This window comes from Gigantopelta aegis, chromosome 3, assembly GCF_016097555.1.
Source record: "Gigantopelta aegis isolate Gae_Host chromosome 3, Gae_host_genome, whole genome shotgun sequence".
NCBI classification, from domain to species: domain Eukaryota; kingdom Metazoa; phylum Mollusca; class Gastropoda; order Neomphalida; family Peltospiridae; genus Gigantopelta; species Gigantopelta aegis.
In genome coordinates, this window is record NC_054701.1 from 40,826,018 (window position 1) to 40,849,901 (window position 23,884).

The 23,884-nt window shown below is 38.2% G+C and overlaps 2 protein-coding genes across 2 annotated transcripts in view; both read right to left on the minus strand.

Moving 5' to 3' along the window:
* LOC121368042 (trans-1,2-dihydrobenzene-1,2-diol dehydrogenase-like) overlaps positions 1–17,969 on the minus strand; it is a 28,058-nt gene extending 10,089 nt beyond the window's left edge. The window contains exons 1-5 of the mRNA XM_041492558.1: positions 17,803–17,969; positions 5,564–5,710; positions 3,821–3,932; positions 3,075–3,238; positions 1,641–1,881 (exon numbers count right to left, since the gene is read on the minus strand). Coding sequence (XP_041348492.1) covers positions 1,641–1,881; positions 3,075–3,238; positions 3,821–3,932; positions 5,564–5,653 — 607 coding nt within the window. The 5' untranslated portion in view covers positions 5,654–5,710; positions 17,803–17,969. The remainder of the gene's footprint in view (positions 1–1,640; positions 1,882–3,074; positions 3,239–3,820; positions 3,933–5,563; positions 5,711–17,802) is intronic.
* Positions 1–23,884, minus strand: part of LOC121368040 (trans-1,2-dihydrobenzene-1,2-diol dehydrogenase-like) — a 91,596-nt gene that overhangs the window by 47,099 nt on the left and 20,613 nt on the right. The gene's annotated exons all lie outside the window — the stretch shown is intronic.

Below are 23,884 nucleotides of genomic sequence, written 5' to 3' on the forward strand. Positions count from 1 at the left end.
AAAAATAAATGTGTGAAAGCTGCATGATAATTCCAGATATCACAACTATTAAAACCTCCAACTACAGTAGGCTATAAATAAAATATAGTCAGGAATATTGGTGGCTGCCAATGGTTTTTCATGGTTCATTATGAAAATTAGCATGGCCGATGGATTTGAAATTCCACACCTGGTAACTTGAAGACACCCACACCCAGCATACAGGATTTCCTCCAACACTAATGTTCAGGACATTAAGTCATTACTTCATACAGGTACAGTCATGTTTGTGTTTCCTTCCTCAGACAGTGTATTTTTTTAATACTGATATTTCTTTGATGTGCCTGTTAAGGTCTTCATAATCTAGGGGTCAATCATGTGCATGTGTTTTAATGGAATTCTTTAAAGGGGTAGAGGTACTCTGACTATCTTTGTTGTCTCTATATATATACCTGAGTACACAAACCCAACTGAAAGTAAATATCTTCAGGAGTTTTATTTTAAAACATTTTGTTGTTTAATATGACATATTGCATTTGTACAAAACTATATGCAATATATATGTTTTTTGAGGTGTACATTATATTAGGTTGCACTGTAGAAACAACAGTATCAGTGAGGTTGTCAGTTTATGTCAGAATACATCAGATCCTGGTTGTCATAAAGACACATAGCTGGACACTTTTTGAAAAATGTATGTTATCAGTATAGGTAGTACTAGACCAAATAACTTCCGGCTGGGTCAAAGTTGGAGGTGCACCGAACTTTTGATAGAGAAGTGAACACCACAAGTCCTGTGATTGGTTATAAATGTGAGTGTTGGTTGTAAAAAATAATAGTTTCATCTGGCTAAAAAAAAATATGCAATTTTATTTCATCTAGTACCAATGTGTCAAGTAGCCTTGTGCTTGAAACATGTATGGGGTACCTGTAAAAAAAAGTACTCGAATTTTGTGCAGAACTAGGGTAGTCATAGACGCTACCCGTTATCTCAGAAACGAGCAGCTTGACCCCCATTTTTTTCTGATTCACTTTAAGTGTGAGGGGTGGTAGTATTTATATCCGTGGCGTTTATGTCGGTTGATACGTTGCAGGTAGGAGTTTTAGCCACATATGTTACTATTGTCGTCTATGGGATTTGATTTGGTAGTATACACCCTACAGGCACGGTGGAAGCAAGTAGACATTGGGGGGGGGGGGGGGGGGGGGGGTGGGCTGGGCTGACCGAGATCGAGAGTGCAAAGCAAAGTTTCTAGGGGGTTCTGGGATATGTTCACTCGTAAAAGTTTGAAAACGAGATGTCCTGAAATGCAATTTCCTGCATTCTACAAGTAAAATTCATTTCTGCCTTAAGACATACCACCAATAATATTTTTGATTCAGAATTATTGGGGGGGGGGGGGGCTCTAGCCCCTCACCATCCCCACCCCAGCCCCCTCTGCTCCGCCGTGCCTGCGTTAGTATGAAACAATCAATAAATAGAACTCATGGAATACTCTTTGTTAAAATGTCAAGATCGCAGTTTCAGTAAACAAGATTCATGGAACATTTATTCTAGAAAGGTGAGAATGAAAGGATCAGCAAATTGAACTCATGAAGTATTCGTTGTTAAAACATTAGTATGAATCACACAACAGAACTGGCTACGACCCAACGCTTACCGTCTTCTGCCAATGTCCCTTCAACAGTGATTTTCTCGGGCATGCCTTTGAAGACGAGATTGGCAGCCTGGATGACGTAGCAGCCAATGGACATCATGCATCCTCCGCCTTCACTTGTCTTACCCACATCTAGCACGGGCATCGTCATAGTCGATATCACCAAAAAGGGCTGACCCAAGGTTCCACTGTCGAGTTCCTTTCTGATTTCGTCATATATAGGGAAGCATCTGGACCATATGCCCTGCATTGACAGGGAAGGAAGGAAGAAAGGAAATGTTTTATTTAACGATGCACTCAACACATTTTATTTACGGTTATATGGTGTCGTACTTATGGTTGAGGACTACACAGATATTGAGAGAGGAAACCCGTTATCGCCACTTCATGGGTTACACTTTTCGATTAGCAGCAAGGGATCTTGTATATGCGCCATCCCACAGACAGGACAGTACATACCACGGCCTTTGTTACACCAGTTGTGGAGCACTGGCTGGAATGAGAAATAGCCCAATGAGGCCACCGACGGGAATCGATCCTTTACCAGCCGTGCATCAAGCGGGTGCTTTACCACTGGGCTAAGTCCCGCTCCTTTATTGACAGGGCGACAGGTATAGGTTTACCAATTCTAATAAAACAAAATACGAGGTTCACTTAAAACGATATAAAAGGTATAACTCAAATTCAGTCATTTTTTAAAGTCGCAGACCTTAGTTTGAACCCGTAAAAATGGACACAAAGTTTGGTTAATCTATTAACCTGTAACGTATCTGGATAAAGAAGGAAAGAAATGTTTTATTTAACGACGCACTCAACACATTTTATTTACGGTTATATGGCGTATGACATATGGTTAAGGACCACACAGATTTTGAGAGTAAACCCGCTGCCGCCACTACATGGGCTACTTTTTCTGATTAGCAGCAAGGGATCTTTTATTTGCGCTTCCCACAGGCAGGATAGCACAAACCATGGCCTTTGTTGAACCAGTTATGGATCACTGGTCGGTGCAAGTGGTTTTACACCTACCCAATGAGCCTTGTGGAGCACTCACTCAGGGTTTGGAGTCGGTATCTGGATTAAAAATCCCATGCCTTGACTGGGATCCGAACCCAGTACCCACCAGCCTGTAGACCGATGACCTAACCATGAGTTGAATAAAAGTCTGTGACAATGAAACGGTGAAATACCCTTAAAAATAAGATTAGAACTCGACTCCATAACCTTTACTTCTCAGACGTACGTGCGTTTTTAAAAATATGAAATTAAAAACACCAGGATGATCAGATGATCAGAAACACTTCACATGTACGAAAATTCATAATCTTAACAATTAAATCTACATAATGTATGATTTCAGTTATCAAAAGCGGCTCTAATGTTGAAAAATACGCCTTAGTGTATAAAACCTAGGGTCTGTCACTTTAAGAACCGTACCTCCATAAAGAAGAGATTTTTCTCCTTGGCGACTCTGTGGACCTCTTTGACGTCATCAGTGGTCAGACACATTGGTTTCTCACACAACACCGGCTTACCAGAGTTCAGGCAGAGTAGGCTAATGCTTTTGTGTGTCTTGTGTATTGTCCCAATGTACACGATGTCTACAAACAAGAACACAGTATGTACAGGCAGGTCCGTGATTCTATTAAATGGGGTGAAAGTTAAAAATCGGTTTCCATTAGGGTACATTAATTAACCATCGGTTATCACATTTCACAGTCTTCCATTAGTAGCAAACAATCTTTTATACACTTTCCCGCAGACAGAATAGTGCAGGGCGTTTGACATACCAGTCGTAAAGAACTGGTTGGGATCAGATGGTAAAACAGTGGGTCTGCAGAGAGGGTTCGATCCTTCAACCCAAGCACCACCATACAGCCCCTAGTAGATGGGAAAAGTGCTCAGTTCATACTCAGGCAAGTGTTGAGTAAATTATCCAAGGGGCGAGTGAAAGACACGATTCGAGTCATGCTCCCCCAGAAAATATATTTAAAAAAAGAAAATTTACATTACCTTTACCATGGGGTTTTCAACAGTGGAACCTTCCCACCTCCACACTAACCCTTGCATGCCCACCTATATTGTAGTATTGTGGGTACTATATGTGTAAGCGTCACCAGGAATTTTTGATAGTGAAAAGTGGTAGTTTTCTGTTGTGTTTAGGAATCTGTGACTGGACATACCAACATTGGGATCCTGCACCAGTTCTTGGTATGACCCATACGCTGTTGGAATCCCATATGTCGCAGCAAACTTCCTCGCTCGCTCTAATTCTCTGGCTGCAACGGCCACAATCTGGATAAAACAAAACTTCAGCTTAAAATTCCTTTATATATATCAGAGGCAGATCTAGGGGGCCCCAGTGGCCAGCCCCCCCCCCCCTAAATTTTGCGATAGTAATAATTTTATTATATATTAATTTTAATTTGTTTAAGACCCCCCTCCAAACCTCCCCCAAAGTTCCCTTGGCATTCCACCTCATGTCACTGCCCACCCCCATGGATTTTCTGGATCCGCCACTGTATGTATATTTATATATGTGTGTGTGTGTGTGTGTGTGTGTGTGTGTGTGTGTGTGTAAAGCATAAATATTTGCTGGTAGGATATTTCTTGATTTTTAAAGCCACGTGTCTTAAACTTGTCACCTGTAATTGGGTTTTTCTCACGATGAGATTCGAACTTGAAAACAAGTGTGAACTCTCAGTTTGTTATGATTAGAATGTAGATCCTTATTAATGTACGAGAAACGTGTATTTTTATTCCTTCACAAGGAACATAACGAAGACTGTCGAATACCATCGTCGATAATGGTTCGACTACACGTTTACAGAGGGGGATCCAGAAAATCCATTTAAAGCAACAGTTAGGTGGGCGGGCCCCTGGATCCCATTTAGATTGGCCACTGTTTAGCACAGGTAAGACGTGTAGCACGGATAGTTCTGCCATCCATATACTAACCAAGTGAGTGACGCATGCGATAATGGAAATGAATTTAACTTTTTTATTAATATTTTCTGTATTCCTTGTAAGCATACTCGTACAACTAGGTCATTAAAGCATATTGCAAGTAATCATAATATTCGACCAACTCGTGATTATTCGGAACCACACTCAGACAATTATTGACCATTTCTCAGACAATTCTAGACTATTCATAATCATACTCGAACAATTCTGACTACTCCTAACTACATTCAAGGCAACACACCACCATTTGTCGTGTCGTTACTTGTATCAGCTTAATATAATTCGGATTAGGAAATAGTTCCTCATAAAAAAAATACTACAGAATTCTGATATGCCTTTTGAAGTCTTTCTTTGATGATTACAAATACGTTGACCTCTGTAATATTTAAATAACCCACTGGTTTGAAGTTACTTGTTATATGTAGTACTAACTGATAACAACTGTACAAGTGGTATATTTCTACTTATTTAACAGCACCAAGGGGTGATAGGCCTACTCTGGCATGAGGATGGCTGATTGAAATGTTTTATCATCGACCCATGTTGATTTTTTTACACTGTACTTGTCAGTTGACTGCACTCCCTAAAATTAGTAGTGACATGACCCTCTCTATAGTGTTGTATTTTTCACAGAATATATTCTGACATAAAAATTATATTTAACAGCTTGGAGTAATTAATGGTGGTGTGGAACCTGAAACAATTAGTGACTATTCGTAACAGCACTTGACACAGTTCGTCACTTCTCGTACCAGCATCGTAACAGCATTTGACACAGTTCGTCACTACTCGTAACATCACTCGGACAATGTGTGATTATGCGTAACAGCATCTGACACAGTTCGTCACTTCTCGTACCAGCATCGTAACAGCACTTGACACAGTTCGTCACTACTCGTAACATCACTCGGACAATGTGTGGCTATGCGTAACTATACTTAGACCATTCGTCATCATACCTGATGTTCACTGGAAGGGCAACTGCTTAGTGCTGCACAGAAATCGTTGCAAATGATGCCAGTGCCGCAAATTCCCCATCGAGTTGCCATGACCTAGTATCTCTGTATTCTAGGAATTCGTATGAAAATGGATCCTAGAAAATAGAACTGAAACGAAACTTTTGCATACAATATGAACCACAAAACCATTAAGATTTTCCAAATCGTATCTTTGCACAAATCAGTCAAAAGGATTTTTTTATCTGGCGTGTTGCATCTGTATGTTATCCGTTTCAAAGCAGATATGTAAATTTGTTCCCAGTTATGTGTTTAACAAGGATATTTTTTGTCACAAGACAGGTGGGGTTTTGTTTTTGTTTGTTGTCGTTGTTGTTATTGTTGTTTATGTTGTTAGGTTGTTTTTGGGGGGTTATTTTTATTGTTTGGGGTATGTGTGGTGGCGATGCAATTCTATATATGATCACACAACCACCACCACACAGACTACAAAATAAACGCATACTACTAGAGGACACCACATAAAATGTTTTTATTATTATTTTGTCACATCCAACTCCTAAGCGTATGTTCGTCTGATTTGCTTACAAATGTTAAAATGTTTTTGAAGAATTACTGTAGAATGTTCCAAGTCATCCCGACAGAAAGTCATCAAACGTAATTGCAGAGACTAAAACCGGAAATCTGCCATGTAATCTGTTGGGTATAAAAGACACCCACAAGTTCCATCATGTCTTTCCTGTTCTGGACGGAGGAACCGACGTACGTCGACACCTGCGCTTAAGACAGTCATGTGCTACAACAGCTTGCTCTGAATGTGCACGTTAAAACCTATGACCTGACAGGACTTTCAGCATTTCAAGAGTCATGTCAAGACCTTCACGGCAAAAAAAGAAGAAAAAAATGTTTTAGCTAACGACGCACTCAACACATTTTATTTACGGTTATATGGCGTTAGACATATGGGTAAGGACCACACAGATATATAGAAAGGAAGTACATACCACGGCCTTTGACATACCAGTCGTGGTGCACTGGCTGGAACGAGAAATAGCCCAATGGGCCCACCAACGGGGATCGATCCCACACCGACCGCGCATCGAGCGAGCGCTGTATCACTGGGCTATGTCCCGCCCCTTCACGGTAACGAGAACAAGCGACTGGACATCTGCAAGCTGAACAGTGCGAATCCGTTTACCGTCTCCAGGCCATGTGCTTATAAAACTAAAAATCCAGATGTGAAGCTATAATTAAGTCTGGAGATTAACTTCATGACAACGCCATACAAACTGCACGCATGTATATACTTGAAGTCAGATGACTATGCTCAAGTGTTTATTCTGCAGTTTTAAAGTTTCATAAGCGTGGGCCAAACAACACCGAGAACGCAGTAGATGTCCCAGAATCAGAACTCCTGGGCAAGACGGACAGATCCATCGCCATCACCTGCAGAACAGGTTCACCAGTAGTACTGATACTGGCCATGGCAACCAAGTGAGGATGAATTGTGATTATAAGAGTCTGACTAACATGCCTGCCACCAAGATTCCCATGAGCTGCCCTCATCAACCGGCAATGCCCTTTTAAGGGCAGAACCGGAATATATTTTGTTTAAAAGATCACCCAGTCGATCAAGCAGAAGGGTTAAACTTGGGGGCAACTATAGGGCACCAATCACGACGATCCCCAATAGGCAAGGTTACAGAAAGAGCTATAATTTGGCTAAGTCAAACTCATTCAAATATTTCCTTAAAATTACTTTTGATGAACCGTTCCAAATTATGTGGCAAATTATTTCATGAAAATTACGCAAACATTAAATTTTGGATTCAATCCTACGGGACATTTAAAAATTCAATAGCATCACAAATACCCACGCCCGCTATCGACTCCTGGTCGGCCTGCTTGTGCTCTCTTGCACTTGCCAAGTGCGGGCGGTCCCTTCTCCTACTAAATCCCCAAACCCCTTTCCTGTCCTGGACGAAGGAGCCGGCGTAACAGCTTTCTCTGAATGTGCATGTCAAACCCTATGTTCTATTGCCTGCCACCAATATCAGTTAACTCACTCGACAGTCGGCCAGATCTCACTACACAGATCTCATTTGCCATTAAACGCCATGTGAAATCGCCCAACTTTAAATCAAGATTGCTAACAGAACGTGTTTTCGTTGGCACTAACGACAAGTACTATTTCGAAAACATCTTCATTTATGTTCACTCTACATCTCTAAATTTGTTACTTACCATATGGCCCCATTCGGCGTGTTATCTGCCTTTGGCCTATTCACTCCAGTGACATGTTCCGCGGTACACCCATATACGAAAAGGTACATGCATAACATTACAAAATAATAGGGCCCGCCATTGAAAAATACAAACAGTTTCCTCCCAATTGCTAGAAGTAAGTAATATGTGAACAACACGTCTTACAATTAGGAACTATCGTGGGCCATGGTGAATAACTCTCCACCAAAAGTGAATTGTGTAGTGACATCTCAGGCTCAATTCAAACTGGTGGTGTAGTGGTTAAGTCACCGAACATACGGTTGATATGTACTGGGTTAGCATTTCGTTACCGGCCCCAGACTTTTAATGGCCTGATAGAGAAGTATAAGACATTACACTATCCCCCCCCCCCCCCTCTCTCTCTCTCTCTCTCTCTCTCTCTCTCTCTCTCTCTCTCTCTCTCTCTCTCTCTCTCTCTCTCTCTCTCTCTCTCTCTCTCTCTCTCTCTCCACATCAACCGTTTTTGGTAATCCCAGATAGCTGTTATGAATGCTCAGAATAGCGTGCTTGGATTGTGACTGGATATAAGCAGCAAAATCAAGTTTATCTTCGTGCCAATATTTTTCACATATAAACTACATCTCACAAGATTCTAAGATACCTTAGGGCATGCTCAATGTATGCAGATTAAAAAAAACCGGCATATCATTCTGCCACAGAAGTTGTTCCATCAGAGTTATGACGTCGAGGAGGGACTCCTGAGGCCATTCAAAAGGTTTTATGGCAGACATTTAGAGGCAATACCTACGAAATTAGATGCATCACTGACAAAAATTATGGCCGATGCTATTCCATATTTTGAACGTGCCTTTTCATCTCTTCGGTGAAACTATTGCATATTTATTTTTTCTTCGTTTTAGACTTGGGAATTATGGTGGCAGTACTCATGATAGGTACCATCGATGGTGCATGACGTTTAGTATACATTCTCTACAGGACACGCACTTTACAAAAGAGTTTGAACCACACATAAGACTCAGTGGGGTTATGCATGCTTATTCAGTTCTTATACTGGAAACTCTAGAGGGATTGCGGTTCTACTTAATACTAATTTCGATTTATATATATAAAATTAAGAAAGATTTTGTTTAAAATTGCATCATTATAGCTCTAACTATAGAAAGCGAACATATGACACTTGTCAACATATTTGGACCAAATACAGAGGAACCAAACTTTAAAAAAATATATATTTTGGATACTTCAAAATTAAAAATACTTACATTGTGGAGATTATAATTTAGTATTAAACCAGAAACTAGCTACTAAAATTACTTATACACAAACCATCCAAAATCAAAACAACTTATTGAAAACAATGACGTATTTGATTTCAAAGATCCTTTTAGGGAGCTGTATCTTATTCTTAAACGATATACATGGAGAAAGTCTAAACCAGTTAAAACAGGCTAGCCTGGGTTATTTTTAATACGAAATAACATGTCATTTGTCAAAAACGTTACTATACAAAATAGCTATAGATCAGATCATGCTGGAGTAGTATGATGCATACTAATTAAGCAGCTATAAAAACAGATAGACACTATGTACAAAATGTAAAAGAAATAAACAATTTAAAAAGAAGCTAGGTGAAGAAATAAAAATATTAAGAAGGAAATGAAAACAATGTAACAATGGAATAGATAAACAGAAAGAAAGATGAATTAATGAAATTAAGGAATGAAAAACTTACAGGTTACTATATTTATTCAGTCAAGAGCAAAATGGATAGAAGAATGTGAATATATATATATATATATTTATATATATATTGCTTTATGTTTTGACGCTGGTTATGTCTTTACTTTTTCAGTCATCTTAAAAATTATAAATTAAATGTGTTTATATGGCCATGTCATGTAAAAGCTTTGGGTTTATTTTCTGTCAAAGTAAAGTTCCATTGTAATTCTCTGATCGTAATTGAAAAACAAACGGACACTTAGTAACTTCCGTTACTGGTGGGGTAATTCGATTGGTTCTCAGCATCCTCACTGAATAGTAGACGACTTCCCATTGGCTGTACATAATGTAATCTGTATGTATGGTCACTCTATTGAGTCTCGAGAAACTAAACAAATGAGGTATTATGTTAGGTTTTTCATTGTGTCTAGCCAGTCATGATTGTTAAATAAACATGAATTGTTGAAGGTGGCGGTCATTGCAGATGTCCCGTGTTCGGATTATTTAAGCGACTCCTGATCTTATTCAGCTGTAATCAACGGTCATACTCCACTGAAGGATTAGCGGTGACATAAAACAAACAAATGAGTCAAACATGTCACATGGGTAATAACCTTCAATTACACAAAATATCTTCTGCAAGTCAATGTTAGCGTTTGTGAAATATATCAACGAATACGTTTGCATGCAAAATGCCACCGAAAAATCGTACTTTAACGTTAGAACAGAGAATCGACGTTATTAACAAATCTGAGAAAGGCACTTTAAGTGCGCGAAAGATCGCCGATCATTTTGATGTAGGACGTTTTCAGATTAAGTCTATTTTAAAAAGGAAAGCTGATGTTCTGGCCGATTTTGACAATAATGTTTCAGCCGAAAGAAAAAGGCAGAAGAAAGCAACAGGCAATGATGACATAAAACAAGCTAATGTGGGAATGGTTTAAAAATGCGACATCTTTTTTTATGACATTTGTGATATTCTTTAATATATGGGTTCTAATTTTGAACTTGTATATAAGGGTCACCTCTTTATAACGGCCACTTTTGTTAGGTTCCTTGGGTGGCCGTTATATACAGGTTTGACTGTGTATGTATATATATATATATATATATATATATATATATATATATATATATATATATATATATATATATATATTCAAACCTGTCTTAAGCGGTCACACAAGGGAGTAGATAAAAGTCGCCGCTTAAGACAGGTGGCCGCTGATTACCGGTTGCGACATAAAGTCTTTAAAACATTTGTTGTTGTTTCTTGTTTTAGCGTCTGTACTGCTAATTAACAGATGTGTCGCCTCCTTCAGGAAAAACTGTAGCTGGAATGTATTAAATTAACCGTTCTCAACAAGTTTGTTTTCTCTTTCCAGGTCAGGTCAGGTCATAGGGCTTTACGTGCACATTCAGAGCAATCTGTTGTAGCGCACGCCTGTCTTGGACAGGAAAGGTGTGTGGGGGAGGGGGGAGGGACCGCCTGTGAGCACCAGCAAGTGAGCACCAGCAGCCCGACCGTGGTCGGTAGCAGGCGGACGGGGGGGGGGGGGGGGGGTAGGGTAATGGTGCTATGGAATTTTGAATGGACCAAGAATTATGCCGGTCGGTCAAAAAGAAAGTTCTGGAGCTAATATAGGTTTTGACATTAGTGAATCTACAAATGTCAAGCATAGACTGCCCAGAGGCAATTAGATGCACTTCATAGTCATACTTTCTTAACTGATACACAGTAGAGATGTCGGGACTGAATGGGTGCTAGTATTCCTGAAGGTTGTGAAGATCGGTTAGACAGGTGACCGCTTATTACAGGTGCATTTACGTTATAAATCGTTTGGGAGGAAAAAAATGGCCGCTTAAGGCAGGTGACCGTTGAATACAGGTGGCCGCTAGGACAGGTTTAACTGTGTGTGTGTGTGTATATATATAATATATACATATATATATATATATATATACTCTGTCGAAAAAGAAACGCATAGGTCATAGGGAAAGAAGAAAAGTGTTTGATTTTACAAAATATCGTGTTTTTGTGTGCAATGTTGCTGAATGACCATGTTTGTTAAGTTCCTGGAATGGGACAGCATGTCCAAATATACCCTAAAATAAATTTAACGCACGTTGTGGTACGTTGTGCGACAATTGCAGGAAATCGGCGTGAAATGGTCAGTTTTTGGCGAATGCACGCGAAACTCGGGGAAAGGATTGGGGTAGTGATGGGTATTTACAGCTGCAATGCTCGCAATGATGCCTCATTTCCATTTCGACGTAGACGAGTTACAAGATGCCAAGAGTAAGCCTGCCGAATCGAAACATTGCAATAGGCTGCCTCCAGTTAGGTGGATCGCAGTCAGCAGTCGCACGCCACATGAATGTCCATCAGAGCACCATTTCACGTCTTTGGGACAGGTACCAGCAGTTTCAACCAGCTGAAGACCGGCCCAGATGTGGAAGACCTCGCACAACAACTGCAGCACAAGATCGCTACGAGCAATCCAGTGAAGGGCCCAGTCTGAGTGTTGAAAGGTTAGCTGGATCCAGTGCTTTAACTCTGACATGCAAGAGAAAGTTAACAGTACTTTCTTTTGAGAAGAAACATGAGGCAATCAAGGCAATTGAACTACGACAACCTATGAACACTTCCAGGCTTTAGCAAAGATTTCAGATTTTGTTATGATGATGATGATGATAACTAGTTTAACGTGCCCATATACCACTAGGGTTTCGAACACGCCCATCCCGAGTCCGACCTCCGATAAGATCGGTGGCCTGACTCGGGATGGAGGGGGGGGGGGGGTTGAAAATGGGCAGAATTTTGAAAATAGTAATTAGTAAACAAAGTTAATAGAATAAATAAAAAAAATAAAAAGGTTACAAGCTAGATTAGATCGGGTGGTCAAAAAGAAATTAGATAACATCGGTGGCCTGACTCGGGATGGAGGGGGGGGGGGGGATATAGTTGAAAATGGGCAGAATTTTGAAAATAGCAATTAGTAAAAAAAGTTAATAGAATTTTAAAAAAAGAAAGAAAAAAAGTTACAAGCCAGAAATAAAAATAATTGACTGCTCGGTCGAATATTTATATAATTTGGAGCATTTTAGAAGGACAGTCCAAAATTAAATAAGAGAAAGCAGAGAGGATCGGACTATTTAATAATATTTTAAAAAAAAGTAATTTCGACATACAATTTTGAACGCAGATCTAAAAGTTTAAAGTCCGATCGATATGTCCACGCGAGTGGCCTCGTTAAGACCGTTTGGGTGCACAGCTTAAAGGGACGAGATGGGTTGCATCCCGTCAAGAAAACCCCTAGATTGACAGTCGATAGACGTTGAAGGTGTAGTGCTGTGCTGAAATACAGATCTTGAGAAGCCGGATCCATCTGAACGAGAGAGAGTATCAGACCAGGGTATAGTCCAGTCGTCATGGGTTGGTATAGTGGTGCGGACGGGCCCGACTCCGGAGGATACGAGATGGTATCACTATAAAGCAAGGTAAAGTCTAAAAAAAAAGAGTAGATGGGGCCGACCCCGTTTCCTATTTCTTCTTAGAGTGGGGCATTCAATCTTCCAGTGCTGATAGGACAGGCTCGGACATGTAGAGACTAAACGCGAACAACCGTGGCGTTCTGCAGAATGGCCGTCATATGAGTCACGAAAAAAACAAGTCGACAGTCAGACGGAGAAATGACGTGGAGGCAAGGAATCTCGCTAAAAAGAAATACAACCTTGTGATGCAGGCTGTCGAAACGAGAAGCGTTCCAATGTTCAATCAGTTCCAATGGCCGCATACACCCAGTAGAAAACTTCATTTCGTTGACAAAAACAACGAAATGAAGGAACCCCAAGTCGAGCACACGAAAGCACGTGCAGTGTGCACAAGCGAAACAAACACGTCTTACCGCGCGGAGCACCAGACTGGGAATGTTTTGTTATAAAAATAGTTATCTCAAATGTAACGATATCTCAAACTAACCGGCTGGCACCAGCAAATTTGACATATAGAGTTTACTCTGTGTGTGTGTGTGTGTGTGTGTGTGTGTGTGTGTGTGTGTGTGTGTGTGTGTGTATATATATATATATATATATATATATATATATATATATATATATATATATATATATATAGTAACATAGAATCAAGAAATTATTACAATAATTTAATTTACCAAAAATAGAATTAGAAAATGGAAAAGGAATTACTGATCAAACGGATATCCTACAAGAAACCAACTTTTTTGTCAAGCCGACCCACTGTCTCGCTATATTTTTATAATTTGCGTTGATATACTAGCTATATTAATAAGAAATTCAAACGCTATAAAAGGTGTAAAAACCGGCAACAATATTTAATATCGCAGTACGCTGATGACACCTCCTTTATTTTATTTTAGATGGAACCCACAAATCCCTACTCAAAATAAAACATCACCTGGATAGACAGTAAAACAAAAATCAAAAGATATTTTCCGTCATCCAAAATGGAGGTTAGAATGAGGTGCAGGGTGGATAAATCAGTGGAAGGTAATCTGCTATACTGCCATTATTGAATGATTATAAGATCATAAATATAGTAGAAAGATCACTTTAAAGGTTTAGCCGATTCCTTTGTTTTGATTTAACCAGATTAGACAGAAATTCCTATTCCTATGTACAGAGAAACAAATCGACGAGTAGTGGAGCACACTAGATGCCAATAGGGATTCCTAGGCTATTTTCTGTCTCCAATCCTATCCCCAAATTCGACATATATGTGGTCAGTCAGGAATTGCATCACTTTACATATGTCTGTCTTAGTATACTTATTCTGGATTCATTCTCGGTCTTTACAAATTGTCCAGATCAAATTGGAAGATGGTTATGTATTTATATTTTCGTTCACCGTTCTTTGTAACAAGTGTCCTGTTGATTAAGGGATGTAGATTTTCCTTAAATTTGTTGTGTACAAATGTTGAAAAGTAAAATGTCTTAATATTAGTGAACTTTGATCTGGACTGAGAGAGAATGATTTCAAATACAACTTTAGAATTCTTGAAAATCCACATGTGATTTTAAAACCTGTTGTGTCAAAGAATAGAATAGGTTAGAATAGATGTTTAACGACACACCAGCACGAAAAATACATCGCCTATTGGGTGTCAAACTATGGTAAATGTAAACATTAAATTGTCTCAAAGGCCATCCTTGATAATGGTCAGGATAATGGTCAGTCTTTAAGACAAGGATTGGTAGTGCATTTGCTGGACAAACGATTAAGATATCATAGAACAAGTTTCCAATTTTAATAAACGTACCGATGAAGAAGTAGACCAATTTGAGGGTGAAATAAAATGTTCAGATGTATTAAGTTTTCTAAAAAAAAAAATATATATATATATGAAAAATGAAAAATGCTCGGGATCTGAATGTAGAATACTATAAGTTTTTTCTGATAATTTCATAGAGCGCTCAATAAACTATAGATTAGTTATTCTTAAAGATGTCAAATGTACAAACATTTGGAATAATAACGTGTATCCCAAAACCAAATAAACCAAAACAAATATCCTAAATATTGGAGACCTCTGCTAAAAACAAAAAACGCAAAGGGTTACAATGATATGTTAATAAAGTTAATAAACTAGACATATAACACCAAAATCTCAGATAAAATATAAAAACGGAGGGTTTATTGTATAACCGTAATAATAAAAAAGGTTGTTTTACTTTTTAAATGTTTGAAAGATTTAAAAAAATAAATCTGTTTAAAACTACATTCCCTGGAATATTTTTATTATTTAAGCATTTAGAATAGATGATCCAGTTCTGTTTGGTATATGAAAGGTCCACCACATCGCTATAGTTTCGCAATGCTCGCTTATCTACATTATCTAGGTCAACTACAAACTCAATGGCCAGCTTTGATTTTCTTCATTTAGCGGGATGCCATAGAACTGGGACTTTACTTGATTTGCGCAGGCACTGAGCTTCCTCACGTGATTTTGAACAAATTTAACTGTCTTGATTAAGGGGTCGTCTCATATCTCCAAAACATATTTATATCCATAGAGGTATGGGACAACACCTTTCCAGGGGTCGGTGGGGGATTTGCCTTGAAATTTGGACAGTGGCCAGCGGTTGGCATATGCGTTACATGTAAGGGGGTGTTAATAATTACGTAACGCTCTAGGGGTAGACGAAGAGGGTGTTGTGTTCGATCTACATTTATCAAGACTATAGGCTATTTCTATTCATTACTTAGACCTAAAAAGGTGGGGGGGTAAATGCGCAGTCGGTCTAGAATAAATCCCAACCGGCGGGTTCGTACCAGCCAGTGCTCCATGACTGGTATATAAAAGCCCGTGGTATGTGATATCCTGTCTGTGGGATGGTACATATAAACGATCCCTTGCTAAAAAAATGAAAAATAATCAAAAGGCGCATGTGCAGGGATTTCAGCTGGGTTGGGGTTATAGACTGTGTTGAGCGAAGTTTATATATGGGGCGATGCTCCCCCAGAAAATATATTTAAATTGTTTTTTTGTTTTTTTTTTAGCTTGGGCAGGTAAGGGTTCCAACGCCCAATACCCGCCCCCTGCACATGCACCCGTTTCCTCTTAAATAAATATGCTTTAACATTGATGTCCTTTTACTTTACCCTTTCCAAACGAAAGAATATTTATTCAAATTTGTTGATTTTAACACACGTAAAATTAAGAAATGAAAACGTTCATTGTCTACGTTAGTATATTTTATTTTAAAAATATAAACATGATCAATGTGTTACTAGTATATAAACTAAACTTTGACTACTAACACTTTATAAAATATTAATTCTGAAATAGGAAGGTACGATTGTCGATAATACGTTGACAAGATCAAACCGGTTTTAACGAAAGACTCTTGTACCGTATTCTTAACAGAACGTTCTTCGTACAGCGCAAGATTTCTCATTTCATTTTTGAGACGAACCCTACAATTTCAAATCCACAAGCGCACGTGTTAACTGAAACCGACAACAGGCTGTCGTTTGTGCTTTGCCGAGCAATGGCGGTACAGGCAACGAATCGAGCGTATACTTTTGAATGCGAATGCGAATAATTTTTACATGCTCATATACCACTAGAGTTTCGAGCATGTCCGTCCCGGGGCCTGTCTCTGGATAGCCAGGGGCTTGTCCCGGGACAGAGAAAAATTAGCGGATAATTTTGAAATTTACATCCAACAATTAAATAGTGGGCCTTTAAAATTTTGATGCGCATCTCTAATATAATTAATAAAGAAAATTCTACTATTAAATTTGGTCGCTAGATTAGATCGGGTGGTCAAAAAGAAATTAGATAACATCGGTGGCCTGACTCGGGATGGAGGGGGGGGGGGGGGGTGTATAGTTGAAAATGGGCAGAATTTTGAAAATAGCAATTAGTAAAAAAAGTTAATAGAATTTTAAAAAAAGAAAGAAAAAATGTTACAAGCCAGAAATAAAAATAATTGACTGCTCGGTCGAATATTTATATAATTTGGAGCATTTTAGAAGGACAGTCCAAAAATAAATACGAAAAAGAAGAGAGGATCGGACTATTTAATAATATTAAAAAAAGAAAGTAATTTCGACATAAACTTTTGAACGAAGGTCTAAAAGTTTTAAAGTCCGATTTATATATGTCCACGTGAGTGGCCTCGTTAAGGCCGTTAGGGTGCACAGCTTAAAGGGACGAGATGGGTTGCATCCCGTCAAGAAAACCCCTAGATTGACAGTCAATAGACGTTGAAGGTGTAGTGCTGTGCTGAAATACAGATCTTGAGACGCCGAACCCGTCTGAACGAGAGAGAGAATCAGACTAGGGTATAGTCCAGTCGTCATGGGTTGGTATAGTGGTGCGGACGGGCCCGACTCCGGAGGATACGAGATGGTATCACAATAAAATAAAGTAAAGTCTAGAAAAAGGGTAGTAGGGGCCGACTCCGCTTCCTATTTCTTCTTAGAGTGGGGCGGTCAATCTTCCAGTGCTGCTAGGACAGGCTTGGACATGTAGAGACTAAACGCGAACAGAATGGCCATCATACGAGTGACGAGAAATACAAGTCAACATAGTCAGACGGAGTATACTTTTGACAATCTCCGTTCATAGCGAACACACACGAGTTTTTTAAAAGTGCATTTGAGCTTGTGTTTTATATTTGTACATGATGTTATAATATGGTAACCAGAGAATGTAACTTTAAATTGAATATGTATTGTAAATTGTACACGAGTAGCGCTCTTATCCATTTGTTTTAAAAGTAGTTACCTTGGTCACGTGGACTCAATAACCGACTTGTCTTGTCCTGTCTTGCATCCACAGATGTTCATCCCAATTCATATATTTAAAAAAGAACAAAACAAGTTTTATCGATCTATGACTTATAATTTGCGAGAAATTTACACAAAACTTTAACAAAATAAACGCAATACTATTTAATTAAAAATGTTCAGTTAATTAATTTGTAATTATTTTCACATGCATTGTGATGAACATCCATAGGTTCAACCATAAACCAAGTTTCATTTATTTAGGACTTATAGTTTGTGAGAAACCGATCTAAACGCGAAACTTCAACGCAGTAATACCTATATCTCGCCTTTTATTTCGTAAAGACAGACAAAAAGATATCAACTGCTGAATAAATATATTTAAAGATAACTATATTGATCATCCATTAAAGGCTTTTGTAGGAGATATCGCTTGCACTATAATATGCGATATTCTCCTAGGAGATATTGCTTCTTATAATCTTGATTGGTCGAATTTTAATCACAAGACATTATGTTGTTACGTCAGGGTGTATGTTTCAGCGCTAAAACTATTATTATTGACGTCACGCCACTGTCGTTCCGTTAGTTAACGAGTCTACCGCTGCCAAATATATAGAGGATAATAAACGAGTTACCAGTTATTATCAAATTTATGTCCCGAGTGAAATAATGTTCAGCTGTCACAAGCTTTAGCGAGTGACAAATGAAAATTATTTAACGAGGGACATAAATTTGATAATAACTGGTACCGAGTACTGGTCGGTGCAAGTGGTTTACACCTACCCATTGAGCCTTGCGGAGCATTCACTCAGGGTTTGCAGTCGGTATCTGGATTAAAAATCCCATGGCTCGACTGGGATCCGAACCCGATAGTAAGGATTTCCGAATGTGACAAGTTATGAATAGTTTGACACCGTCACATCGGTGTTCTAGTAGACTAGTATGGTGTTAAAAAATAAAAATATGGCCTAAAACATTTAGCCTAACAGCTGAAACTAATAAATATCATTAAAAAGTTATGCCTTCTGTTTTCATTAAAAAAAACACCCACATAAATATTAAATTTAAATAATATCAACTATATTGCAATACATATTGCAATACAGTTTCTTATATCGCAATATATCGCAATACGTTTTGACCGTATCGTTGCAACCCTAAGGGACATTGTTTACAATTGTCGCAAATGAAAAGAATTATAATAGATGATACAAAGATAACCCCCTCGTGTCTTGAGATGTCACAATTTATCACAAGATAGGCTACTCGGAAAGTATTCTCTATGTATTCTTTTAACATAAATATTTAATTTTAAATGACGGTTTAATAATGCGTCCTTACACTCCCCCTACAGCTCTCCCTATAATTTATTAAAAGCTTGCTAGTGATTTAGGGGTACTTCCGATCAACTCTAGACTTAGCATGCACCTTAGAAGCTTGTTACCATTATAGTTTTATGATTGTTACTTAGCAACACAATAGAGTTACTGAGCAGTTTAGCTACCAAGTAGTCTTAGCAAGATTTTATGAATTTGAGCCCAGTATGCTTACCGTCAGCTGCTCGTTGAATAGATAAACGAAAACATTAAAACAGAATAAAAATGGCATGACAACATATGGTGCTAGTGTTTACTCATATTTCTCCTGAACCTACCTGTTATGATAATGTAACATTAAAAAAACAAAAAAAAACACATTAATAATCTGCAACAAATGCATTATTATTCCCCATGAAACACCTTATAAAATTATAAACTGTAATTCGAACTGTATCCCTTTGTGCAGCTAACTGGGAAGTGTTGTATTGTGCACTGAATAGTTTGACCAATGCTGAGAGTACTACGAAGGACAGTCAAAGAGTTTGACGAATGCTGAGAGTACTACGAGGGACAGTCAAAGAGTTTGACCAATGGTGAGAGTACTACGAGGGACAGTAAAAGAGTTTGACCAATGGTGAGAGTACTACGAGGGACAGTCAAAGAGTTTGACCAGTGCTGAGAGTACTAATTGGGACAGTCAAAACGTCCGTAGAACTTTGGTGCATATAAAAGATCCCTTGCTGCTTATCGAAAAGAGTAGCCCATGAAGTGGCGGCAGCGGGTTTCTTCTCTCAATATCTGTGTGGTCCTGACGCCATATAACCGTAAATAAAATGTGTTGAGTGCGTCGTTAAATAAAACAAATGAGCAGAGAATTGGTTTTGTTTGGGGGGGGTTGTTGTTTTGGGTTGTGTGGGTTTTTTTTTTTTGGGGGGGGGGGTGGGGGGAGGGGTTATATACTGAGTTCCTGGTCAAAACATTTCACACATATACTGTAGTCATCGTTGTTACAGATTTCAGTAATAAGTTGATGGAGTTTATTTTATATATATAATTAGCAGGTTAACTAATTTTCACATCCTCTAAGTTCCAGGTCCATAACTCCGTCAAAAATGGGTAAATCGCCAAGAATGTCACACTTGATCCGCAACTGTACATGATAAAGCTATACACAAAATTTCAGCTCAATACCTCAAGGCATTCTAAAATAAAAATATCCGGAAACCTATATGTGGGATGGATGGACAGACGGACGGACGGACGGACAGACAGATAGACAGAAACCTATAATCCCCTCCGCTTGGACCGGTAGGGGACTAATAAAGTGTAATAAACAGTCAAGCGAACGAAAAGCAATAATATATCTCAAATGAGCCATCGTTTTGTTCGCGGGTCGGTCGGTTACGCAAATTTAAATTCACGCGAACAGCCAGTCGGTTACGTGGTTAAATATTATTCATTTTGAAGTCATTTTATCAAAGTATCAAAGAAATAGTTCATAAAAAAACATTTTCAGTATTTTTATTTTTCTTCCACAGACAGTTTCAGTTGAAAATACTGTCATCAAAAATGTAAAAACAAATTGTACAATTCAAGTAATTAAACAATTGGTTACCTGGGTAAAAATCATGTGAACAGACTACCGGTTGCCTAAAATTGTGAAAATTATTGTTCCCTGCCATAAATTTGCAAATATTAGTGTTAAGTGTATAGCATTGTACTTGTATATACAAGTTATATATATAGTTATTCCGTTATTGTGTATAGGTTGTATACAACAGGCCTGTAGGAAACTGGAAGGCTGGGGAGGGGTTGTACCACACCATACACACACTCCAGGACGAAAATGTACAGGGTTTTTTCCTACTCTATAAGGATACAAATAAGGACCAATCTGGTCTGTGCCCCACCTCCACCCCACCCCCATCCCTACTAGAGGCAATGCCTCCGCACTAGATATTGAGCCCACCACCCCCACCCCACCCCCACCTCAACGCCTTATACTGTTTCTACGGGCCTGCATAAAATCGATTCGGGATACAAATACTAATAGAGTTCTGTATGTGTTCATGTATTTGTGGCGTCGTGGTTAGGCCATCGGTCTACATGCTGGTAGGTACTGGGTTCGGATCTCAGTCGAGGCATGGGATTTTTAATCCAGATCCGACTCCAAACCCTGAGTGAGTGCTCCGCAAGGCTCAATGGGTAGGTGTAAACCACTTGCACCGACCAGTGATCCATAACTGGTTCAACAAAGGCCATGGTTTGTGCTATCCTGCCTGTGGGAAGCGCAAATAAAAGATCCCTTGCTGCTAATCAGAAAGAGTAGCCCATGTACTGGCGACAGCGGGTTTCCTCTCAAAATCTGTGATGTCCTTAACCATATGTCTGACGCCATATAACTGTAAATAAAATGTGTTGAGTGCATCATTAAATAAAAAAATTCTTTCTTTCTTTCTTTTTCCTTAATATGGTATATTAATTTATGTATTTGTTAGCTATTGTATATTTCAGATAAGTAAACACTTTATGTAGACACTAATAATTAAATATGTATATCCATTATCTAACTAATAAGGGTAGATTTTCAAATTATAACAAGTTATTATTTTTTTCTATTTTTATTATTACTATTTTTTAATATTTGTGAATAAACATACTTAATGTTTACTATCAGTACTAGGGATAGTTCTAGGAAAATGAGACACTTAAGATTTCAATAGGGTGGATTTTATGGTACCGAACTACCGAGGGTACAAGATCATCTACCGAAGGTACTTTTCCCAAAATATGGTATATTAGTTTACTTATTTGTTAGCTAATATGTATTTCAGCTAAGTAAACACCTTCTTATATAAACACTAATAATTAAATATGTATATGATGGATTAATCCATTATCTGAATGATCAGGGTAGGTTTCCAAATTATAAGATTTTTTATTATTATTATATTTTTTTTTTTTTTTTTTTAAATATACGTGAATAACCTTACTGTATGTTTACTATCAGTGCTAGGGATAGTTTTAGGAAATTGAGACACTTAATATTTCAATAGGGTAGATTTTACAGTACCTAGGTAGTAACTACCGACGGTACAATATCATCCAGTGAGTGTAGGCCTACTTTTTCCTTAATATGGTATATTAATTTATGTATTTGTTAGCTATTGATTTCTCATTCCAGCACGACTGGCATATCAAAGGCTGTGGTATGTACTACCCTGTCTGTGGGATGGTACATATAAAAGATCCCTTGCTGCTAATCGAAAAGAGTAGCCCATGAAGTGGCGACAGTTATATATGTCTGTGTGGTCCTTAACCATATGTCTGATGCCATATAACCGTAAATAAAATGTGTTGAGTGCATCGTTAAATAAAATATTTCCTTTCTTTGTTAGCTATTGTATATTTTATCTAAGTAAACACCTTCTTATGTAGACACTAATAATTAAATATGTATATGGTGGATTAATCCAATATCCAAATGATACGGCTAGATTTCCAAATTATAAGAAATTACTTTTTTTTCTTTTTCTTTTTTATTTAATTTAAAAAATATATATATATGTGAATAACCTTACTGTATGTTTACTATCAGTGCTAGGGATAGTTCTAGGAAAATGAGACACTTAAGATTTCAATAGGGTGGATTTTATAGTACCTAACTACCAGGGTTACAAGCTAGATCATCCACCGAGGATACTTTTCCCAAAATATGATATATATTAATTTACTTGTTTGTTAGCTAATATATATTTCAGCTAAGTAAACACCTTCTTATATAGACACTAACAACTAAATAAGTATATGATGGATTAATAGCCAAATGCCAATTTGGGTTCAAAGTCTGCACAAGTTGGTGCACATCAATAATCTACTGGGTGCCACCTGGGCACCCTTGAAGAAAAATCCAAGATGGCGGACAAAATGGTGGCCAAATCAGGGAAATGGCTATAGGTTGGACTATACCAATTCAAATCCCATAGGCGACCATGTTAACGTTTGTGTTTAAAAACATTATATGCAATATATCAACCAAACTGTGACCCATAAATATCAGTACTACAACCCCTACCTCAAAGTATTAACTGCAGAAAATGGTACCTTTCATGGCTCATTTTCGGTATAACCAGATGTTTCTGCAACACCCCTGGTTTCGCACAAAATTTTAGTACTTTTTTTACAGGCACCTCATACATGTTCCAAGCACAAGGCTACTTGACACGGTGGTACTACATCAAATAAAATTGCATACATTTTTAGCCCAGATGAAACTAATTTTTTTTACAACCAACACACTCACATTTATAACCAATCACAGGACTTGTGGTGTTAACTTCTCTATCAAAAGTTCGGTACACCTCGAACTTCGACCCAGCCGGAAATTAATTGGTATAGTGCAACCTATACTGATAACATACATGTTTCAAAAGGTGGTGAATCATGTGTTTTTATGACAACCAGGATCTGGTGTCTTCTGACATAAACTGACAACCTCACTGAAACTGTTGTTTCTACAGTGCAACCTAATTTAATGTACACCTCACAAAACACATGTATTTTGTACAGTTTTGTACAAATGCAATATGTCATATTTGAACAAATAATTTTTTTTTAAATAATACTCCTGAAGATATTTATTGTCAGATGTGTGTGTGTGCTCAGCTATATATGTAGAGACAGCATGGCTATTCAGAGTACCTCAACTCCTTAAACTTATTCCATTGAAACACATGTACTTGACTGACCCCTAGATTA